Source organism: Aphis gossypii, chromosome 1, assembly GCF_020184175.1.
Source record: "Aphis gossypii isolate Hap1 chromosome 1, ASM2018417v2, whole genome shotgun sequence".
NCBI classification, from domain to species: domain Eukaryota; kingdom Metazoa; phylum Arthropoda; class Insecta; order Hemiptera; family Aphididae; genus Aphis; species Aphis gossypii.
In genome coordinates this window covers 31,150,899-31,161,136 of record NC_065530.1, presented here as the reverse complement: position 1 = coordinate 31,161,136, position 10,238 = coordinate 31,150,899, and the positions used below count along the sequence as shown (strand labels likewise).

Genomic DNA, 10,238 nt, shown 5'->3' with positions numbered 1-10,238 from the left:
TGTATGTATTTAGGTAAATCGCACAAACAAATACGGGGAGGAGCTTATCATGGACGCGAATCCATACCGATGTTAAAAAATTGAAAATTAAGTTGTATACTCTTATAATATTTATATTTCATGGAAAATAATTACATGGGATAACTTCCATATTTTAATCTATTCTGTAGCACGAATTTAGGTAAAACCAATTACGTATTTTAAGCGAACCAAAATAATATTATGTAAAATACAGGGGCGCCCGCAGAAAATCAGCTCAGTGGGTGCAAAATTAAATGCATGTTATATATTCATATACTTGCAACAACATTATGTTATTTTGGTAGAACTAAGATGATCAAAAATATTATTTGCGCAGTATAGGTAATTCACTAATACGGGTTTTTATGAACGCCGAAATTTTATAAAATAAAATTATGAATCTCATATGCACAATAATTTTTTTGTTTATTAAAAAATTTCAGTGGATGCAATTAGCCCCCCTTTGCGGGCGCCTCTGAAAATGTAATGACATCACTATTTTACTAATAACATTATTGTAAACAAAAATGTTAGAATTTCAGTATAATATGGAACCTTGAATTTATAATGTCAGTATCTATAGTTTCTATCACATTTGATGATCATTGCGGTGGTCTGCAATTCAATTTAGGTGGGAAAAAGTAGATATTAACTAAAATTTGTAATTTATAAATAATATACTCAAAGTGAAATTTTACTTGTAACTAAAAATCTATTGAATTTTATAAATTTTTATTATTAAAACTATGATTTTGGGCATCAATATCTAACAAGATATGTTTACAATTTTTATAAATTATACCTATTTACTAAAAATATAATTTATGAGTCTATTCTTTTTTGTGGTAATACATGTTCGATATAGCTGGTAAAAAATAAATAAAAATATTTTAAAAATTATAGATATGAATGAACCCAAATTAAATTTTAGAATGTTGAACTGTATATAACTATATTATTTACCAGTGAAGACATATTATAATTATTTTTTTATTTAGTTATTACAAAAGGTTAATAGGTAGTTTTACACTATTTATTTATTTTTTTAATAAAGTTTTTATGTCTGGAATTTGAAAACAATTTGGATAGAACATTTTAAAAACAAATACCTACTTTTCTAGATTTATTAAATTAAATTAACTCGAAATAAAATAAACATTAACGCGCATATTATGTGGCATGTAAAATGTGAACGTCAAAATTCAAATGTGTGTATTAAAATCAATGAATTAGTAATACTTAGTAATAATAAATATTTATTTATTTATTTACGTACTCTTAAATATATTTTCATTGCATTATGATAAATTTGTATATTATTCTTATAGACTATACTGAAATGAGATCATTATTACGTATTTGTTGTTTATGCATATTTATGGGCGTTGAATGAAAATTTAATAAATTGTTGTTTTACAGTTTTTTCTTTCTAACTAAATAATACTTTTAATTAAAATTTTGAAAGCTAAATAACGTAATTTTTTTATTATACGAAAGTTTAAAATATCAAGTACGGAGAAATTAATTTTTATCACAATGACATTGTACCTACATTGTATAATTATTATTAGTAGTGTTTGTTTTTGGAAAAAGTTGTGTCAAATTTCTTTGCGGAGATACGGATGTGGCGTTTTAGAGATGTATATAAATAAAAATATAATAGACGTATATTTTTATCATAAAACGTAAAAAAAAATCAAAGAAACACTCACAGAGAAACATGTTTACAGGTCGTTTTAATGACATTAACTAACGAATTAAAAAAAAAAAAAACATTAGAATTTAATATTAACTAAACAATAGTGTATATAATATTCATTATTGCACATCATAAGCCGATCTTATGTATTAACATACTATATATATGTATATATATAATATAATATTATTTATTATAATACTAATTATTACTATATAATACAGTTTATTATTATATAATTAATAATATAATGGCTAAATAATAAGACCCTATCGAAGTAATATAGGCCTATAATAGTAAAACGGTTTTGATTTATAAATATACATATATATTTTTATATATATATATTACATAGATGACATCGAAATTACAACTTATTCCAACATAATATATATATTACATACCCTACCACTTTGATTGTCTAGCTAACAACGTTTCCGATTATACAACATAATATTAATATTAATTATATAATATAACCATATAAGTATATATATTTATTTTTATAAAAGTATACATGAATTAGAAAAATACACGATATGAAATAGTTTATGGAAATAAATTGTCACGAAGCGTTTGTCCGGTGGTCCCGGCCGGTTGTGAAGTTAGAAAAAAAATGTGTTTTTTCAAAAAAAGTCGTATCACAAAGTCGTAGACGAAGCAAAACCCTGTTCTCACTTTACACGGTTAACCTATACATCACAATAACCTATGTCGTTGAATGCTACAAATCGAGTTTTTTTTTTGAACAGAGCGGGTAAAGAAAATAGGATTAACAAGAAAATGTACAATTTTCATTTACATATACGTATAATACACATACATATTATATACATATATTATATATATATATACATTATATTGTATACATATACATAATACTTATGCAATACTTATACTAATTCCTATACAAATATTACAAATGATTACAAACAATAATAATAATAATAATAATAATAATAATATTAATTATGATAATTAATATCATTATGGTTTTTATAATTTAACAATACAATATATTTTATTATATCGGCGAAACGTTGTGCAGTTGCTTGTCAATCTCGCACGAGTACGTTGTGTGATTGCGCTTCAGGAAATGGTAAAGTTGTTTGAACGTGGGCCTTAGGTTTTGATCACGCTTCCAGCATTGGCACATGAGCTCGTAAATCTCGGTGGGGCACAGGTTGGGTTTGGGTAGTAGTACCTGTAAATGCGATTTATCCGATAATTTAATTATTGGAAAATTGAATATAATATATTACATAGTACTACGTTGGTACACATTTCACGCGCAATAATAATAATTATATCATGGATTGGTATCGTTCGGAAGTATAATGATTTCATACTCAAATAACTTATATTATATTTTATTCATTAATATCGTATTTCGATCTGTTTAATAGAAAACTCAATCAAAAATTCTAGACAAATCTGGTATGACTGTGGTCTGTGATAATATGTTGGGATGCTTATGAAATACGACTTGAAAAAAATAAGTATATTATAAATTTATAACACTAGTTTCTTATTAATGAATTTAATGTTTACATATTACAATTAATGTGACAGATTTATTTAACTTTCTTGATAACTCGAAAATTCTATAATACGCTATAATTAGTTATAATTATAATATTCTATTATACGCTAAAATACTTAATGCTGTAATGCGATTCAATGTTTTATACCTAACTCAAAAAATAAATTTGTATAAATTAATTATTATTCACTTATAGTCCACAGAAGTTAGGCATTAACAATTTGAGTTGTCAAAACGAATGATTTAGAAATGTTTAATGTGTATACTACAAGTACATAATATCTAAAACATTATTTATTATGGTACTCATTTTTCTATACGAACATGTTATGAAATTTTTATTATCTATACGTTAGTGATATTTATCATTTTTGATTAATTTAATTTTATATACGTACTCTAAACTTTTAGAGATTTAGAAATTTAGTTTTATAACGAAATATTTACGATTCCAATACTTTCCTAATAAAATGTATAATAGTTATGAGTATAATTAAGATTTGACATTTTAATTCGAGGCTGCGTTTGTCATTATTTAATATTCTAATATATTAAATTAACTTCAGTGAACTAAACTCAATTTAGAATCATTTTCAAATAAATGGTTTATTATTGTTTTAAAATTTAAACACACTCATTTCAGTTGTTTAACTTAACTTTTGAATTTCAATAGCATCGTTTTTACCTAGCTTATAAAAATATTTAGTGTACTCCTTAAATGCATGCACTGAGTGTTGAAAATTAATAATTATGGATAAATACTGTACACAACCAACATCCAAATACATAAATTTATATATTTTTTTCAAAACCTGAACGTTTGCATAGTTTATCAGTTTATCATTACTATAGCAGTATACCTTACCGTCTATACGGCGCGGCGGGTTGCGGCCCTCGAAATTTCGGGTGAAAAAGGAACACGTAAAACAGATACTAATATAATAAAGATACATTGAATTAAATAAATGAAGGGCGCTTAATAAGTCAATGTGCCACGAATACTCTCACATGCAATATGTCGTAATAAATCGAATCTTCTAATAAAATAAAACACTAAAATTGGCTCATGAATGACTTATGAGTTCTGTAAGGAAAAAAATACGAATAAAACGAGACCGATGAGTGAATAAGGTCTTATTTAAGTTCCTAAAATTTTGTTGGAGTACTAAAACGGACTTCTGGTAAATAATTAATAATATTTTCCGCATGAAAATATTATCAGTAATCTTGCCTATTCATAATATTAAAAAATATAGGAATAAATACTACATTATTGCAGTATATACGCCGAATTTATACGGTACGAATCATCAAATATGTTTTACATTTTGTGTTTTTTATATAGTATAGACACAATCTAGTGTTGTGTGCTTATAGTTTAGGCGTATACAAAGCACATAGTCACAAGTTTAAACTCACTTGTAGCTCTCCTCCGTAGTACATCTGTTCAGCGTTGTGTATGACCTGCTCGTTGGTGAGATGCGGGAATGGTTTATCTCTAGCCATGTTCAACAGTTCCCACATTGTTACGGCGAATGACCATACAGTGCTCGGACAAGTATATCGATCCTATTTGGATAAAAAAGATAAGCATGAAATTATTCTTATAGTAAAATTCCATCTGGTTACATCCAGACAATAGTATATTTATGGGTTGCACAGTTGCTAGATAATCCGACCATCACCTACCCGACTCCTCGCTTTTCTTCTTGAAAAAATAATAACAATTCACTGTACTCGGTATAATATAGAATGTTAGAATAATATATTTAAGTAAGGAAAATTGTATTGAATTCGTTATAAGTTAATATATGATGCAATTAAAATGCGTTATACAAAAAATACGAAAGTACGTAAGAGTACTGTGAACACGAAATTACATTTTCTATTCACAATTCACATTTTATCGTTGTTATTTAAATCAAATATTATATAGTTGTAAAAAAATATACTATAATTATTACGAGGTTCATATTTTGAAAGTAATGCTCATGCTAAATACCTAGTGACTGAATAATATATTTTTATTTTTAGCAAAACGCATAGATGTATCGAGTGGACCTATCAAAATAAATTTAATTTGTTAATAAATAGCTAAAAAAAAAAGCTATAACATTTTGAAAATATAATTGTGTATAGATAACACTAATATAAACATTTAGTGAAAATTTTAAGTATTGAAGGTATTCGTTTTTGAATTACAATTATGTAAAAAAATCGATTTTTTCGAAAATCGGTTTTGCGTTAAAATTCCCGTTTTCCGTCACTTTTTTGTGGCTTTCCTGATTTTTTTGAAAACTACTTGAAACTTCTTACTTTTGATCTCTATAATGCATCAAGGATTTTCAATTTGCAACCGGAAACCACCACTGAAGTTTTAAATTGAATCATTATTTTGATAAGTTATGGTGTACACAGACACAAAAAACACACATCATTGTAAAATCAATACATTCATCACTCCGTTCAGAATTTAAAAGTTAATAGTTTATCCATGATATATAATAACTATTAATAGTAAAAACATTATTTAAAAATAAGGTAAAGTTTTAAGATGAAAGAGAAATATAACTAAAATATTATATATATTGTTTGGATAATTGTATATATAAATATTATATAATTTATAGGTACTATAAGATTTGCGTTTCGATTTTATTTTTTTGATCTATTATCGATATTTTTGAGATTTGTACGGAAATATGTTATTTGTATTTAAACACACTATTTGGTGTGAAAACGAAACATATCTACGTGTTCCTTTAGTAACAGTATTTATTGTATATAATATGTTCGTTTATTTCGAAAAGGGAACATAATAAGTTACACAAAATAAGTTTTGTGTCTTTCCTGTAAAATTTGAATTTCGATGTACCTATATGTATTATAATATATTAAAATAATCGTTTAAAGTGAATAGTTAAGTAATCGCCCACGACCCATCTCAGAATGTGTATAATGTGTATATACAATCGTCGATGAATCAATTATTACTGTCACCGTATATGAGATGTGATAACTCCTCAGTGGTTTAAACCAAATTGAATGTTCAATTGAATGGTCCTGCGGGGTTTGAACTTTGAAGTATAGATCACTGTGTTCTAACTACGACTGACGTACTTAATTTTGAGACTTGAGTAGTTAAGATGGGTTAAAACGCATCCAATAATAATAATAACCAATAGAAAAGTAGTATAGTAGTCAGTAGCGTGTTGATTGGCCGTATGATGCGAAAACCCACAAAACGCCATGCCAAACGTTGTTGTTTTGTAATAATTATTATTGTTATTCATTTAACGACGTTATAATAGGTACTATTATATTATAATATATTTCCAGGGTGTAAGAATAATGATATAAATGTGAGAAAAAAAGTGTTTTTATTATCTATATATAAGTATATTTATGAGAATTACCAGTAGTATGCTTTCCCACGGTAGCCATCGGATCGGTGCCGGAGGTCTGTTTCCGATTTCGCTATAGTCCTTTTTGTAAGCCGGATTGCACACCGCCAAGTCGGCCACTTTAATCGAATAGCCTCTCGAAACCAAACAGTTTCTGTTTGCCGAGAAACAAAAAAGCAAATACACATTAAACGAATCTCATAATTGTATAATAAATCAATGTCATGTACTCATGTATAATAATAAGCACGATAACAATATTTTAGAAGTTTTTTGGAAAACGATTTAAGTTTACCTGGCTGCTAAGTCTTTGTGCACCACGTTCTTGGATTCTAGATACTTCATGGCCGATGCGATTTGAGTGGCCATGAACATTAGCGTCGTGTACCTATACATTAAAATACACACTATAAAACGTAATCATCTTTATTTCATACTATTTCAACACGTCAATAATAAAATCATTTATAGGCATACTAATCACTGTAATTTTTAATTTTTAATATAGTTCAATAGATTTTTTTTTCACCCTCGAGTATCTAATTGTTAATTATTATATCGAGTATCGATGATTTATTTTTATTTCTTATTAAGATATATCAGAGAATACATCAGAGAATATTAAAACGTTAATCGGTTTTTATTAACTATAATGTAGATAGTTCTTCTGTGTATACTTATTTAAATGTTGTGCGGAAATACATAGATTTATAGTCATATGTATTACATATAACTTAACTATCTAATTTGAAAAATGTAAGTAACTTTAACATTTCCAACAAAAATAATTATTAGGTACTCAATGATTGATATATTTGTGTTATTATTAAGTACATTAAAAAAAACTAATTTAATAGATGTTATTTATTATGTTTCTGAAATTAAAAACGTTCGATTGTTGTGGCTTATATATTTTTTTAACGATTTGAAGATTAAACAAGTTTCTGATGTATACGAAACAAAAAATGTAATGCGTTTTTAGCTATTGTAGTATTATATGTAGATGGGAGAATCATGTAAGAACAGTTCTTATTAGTTTATTGTTGAGGAGAAAATCTATTATAATTGAGAAAAATTATGCTTTTGAAATTTTTATCAAAATGAATTTAAGTTTAAATTTAAGAATAATTGCCATGGTATAAAAATCGCTCGGAGCAATGGGATTTTATATGATGCCTGAAAAAATGAATTATATTTTCAACGGTCCTTATTATCTTTTTTATATATATTATTATGAACGGAGACCAACTCAAACTGTTTTTGATAAATAAACAAGTAAAAGTAATTACCTACTAATAATATAATAACACTATATTCCGAGGGGTTTGCCTCAATGCATTTTTAACATTAATTATTTAGTTTAGTCAGGATGATTCACCGAGTATGCGCATTATCTTTTTTTATATTTTAATAATGCATTTTTTCAAATTCTTGATTTTTTTGTTCTAATTAAGGAGTGTCCTATTGTGATACAATCTTCTATTTTTAAAATAAGAACTGTCTCATTTTTACTATTAATTATTTAGTGGATACATTTATTTTAAATTTTCATGTAATTTAATTTAAAATTTGAAACAGTAGTTTTTCAGTTATTAAAATGTTTATATTAAAGATAAACATGATGATTTCATATCTTCCAAGTGTATTATTATAGATCTATTATCATTTTTTCTTAGAACAAAAAATCAAAAACTTCAAAAATTACTCTTTCGAGTTTTGGTATTGATACGTCAATATTTTCAAAAAATTGATTCGTTAAATAGGTAACAGTATAAAAGGGCGTTTGCCATTTGAAAAAAAAGTTTGTATCTTCATAGATCTCTTTAAATAATACAAAAAATTAAAAAAATTAAATTTAAAATAACTGCCATATTAGAGAAAAAAATTGGTGGAGCTAATTGTAATTTACTATTCTATAAATGTAAATTCGGAGCATGCTTGACGAATCACTATATTTATATAATATATACATACATAAACTACGTTTGTAAATATATATTATAAAAAAAAATAATATATTTTGCGGGTGGACTGTATTTATACGAAGAGAAGAAAAATTAGATTTACGATAGTGTAAAATAATATATTATAATCTTATTTGAGCATAATATTATCACATGGATGTTATATATTGTATCAACTATAGAATCGATAAATCGGAAATCGACTCACGTGAGCGCGGAGTGCGTCCTTAACACTATGACCAGATCACCAAGCTCGGCTGGGTACTCGGTGATCAACCACGGCGGAGACTCATTAATGCACACGCCGAACACGCGGACCAGGTTCGGGTCGAGCAGGCTGCACAGGAACTTGACTTCCCTGGTCGAGTCGGAGTTGCAAGTCTTGGCCGCCACGCGTCCGTTCTCCGTTATACGGATGTCCATCGTTGTGTCGCACACGGCCACCTCGCCCAGGTGCGAGCTGCCAAGTTTGCTGACCACGTTCAAACAGTACCGCGGTATCTGAACAATGTCCGCTTCCCGGCATTTGTATACTTGGCCCATGCTGGGACTTATGTTCCACGACACCGACGGTGGTGCCATCTGAAAACAGCCATATGGCATTGAGTATAAAGGCGGTTGATATTTAAAACCTAAGTAAAATCACGAATGGCTAAATCCCAATTTCAATAAGGAAGAAACAACAATATTAAATAATACGAAATAATGATAATAATAATAGCGCAATGACTACGGCTTATATCTAACGGCAGAGAAAGAACCTCATCTAATTGTATGCGAAACCTGTGAAGTACACAAAATTGGATCTTATATATAGCAAGCATTATAATACTAAAATGAATAATATAATATATTGTGTATTATTTTTTTTTTTCGATAAAAAAAAATGTTCACCATACAATTAGTTGTATATAGATATGTAGTATATAAATCATTTAAAAATGAAAAATTCCTTTTGGTAAACAGCATTACATAGTACATAGAATGGTAATAATTTGTTAAATGTTATTAAATTGCTCGAGAAATTTTCTGTTCAAAAAATAATATATATTAAAATCTTGTCCCATCAATTACGTCTTTTAGTGCTCTATAGTAGTTTGATTTAAATCCGTTCTTACGTTAATATAGGTATTCTAGGCAGGCATCTATTATTACAAACATTATTATTGAATTAAAATGTCTTTTCTACGAAAAATACCACTTTAGACTTTTCATAACAAAGGGATGAAATTAATCAAGGTATAGACCACAGACTAGCACTATATATATATGTGTGTGTAAATTGATGTTGCCGGTTGAAATGTATACCTATACATGTTCGGTATTATATTAATATATTATAACGTGGACGATCAATCAAATGGTACTAATATATTGAACTTTTTTTTTTATTTGAAGTCTAATGTCGTATACTCTCGTGCCGTAGTGTAACATATTATCTCTAGAACGGCGGGGCAAAATTTCCGAACGAATGTAATATAAAATAAATGAAAAAAAAATCAATAAAAAAAATACGAACTTTGAATTGGCTAACGCGAAAAAAAAACATTTGAATTCTTTAGGTCCATCCTCCACCGTCATCGACACGGACAGGTACAAAAAAAAAA

General features: G+C 27.4%; 1 protein-coding gene across 3 annotated transcripts in view; it reads right to left on the bottom strand.

Moving 5' to 3' along the window:
* Positions 1 to 1,670: 1,670 nt before the first annotated feature.
* Positions 1,671 to 10,238, bottom strand: part of LOC114131515 (discoidin domain-containing receptor 2-like) — a 158,075-nt gene continuing 149,507 nt past the window's right edge. For all 3 annotated transcript variants that reach the window (XM_027996750.2, XM_027996749.2, XM_027996751.2), the window contains 5 exons: positions 8,840 to 9,213; positions 6,963 to 7,055; positions 6,680 to 6,821; positions 4,683 to 4,832; positions 1,671 to 2,924 (listed from right to left, as the gene is read on the bottom strand). In XM_027996750.2, the coding sequence (XP_027852551.2) occupies positions 2,745 to 2,924; positions 4,683 to 4,832; positions 6,680 to 6,821; positions 6,963 to 7,055; positions 8,840 to 9,213 (939 nt within the window). In that variant the 3' untranslated portion in view covers positions 1,671 to 2,744. The remainder of the gene's footprint in view (positions 2,925 to 4,682; positions 4,833 to 6,679; positions 6,822 to 6,962; positions 7,056 to 8,839; positions 9,214 to 10,238) is intronic.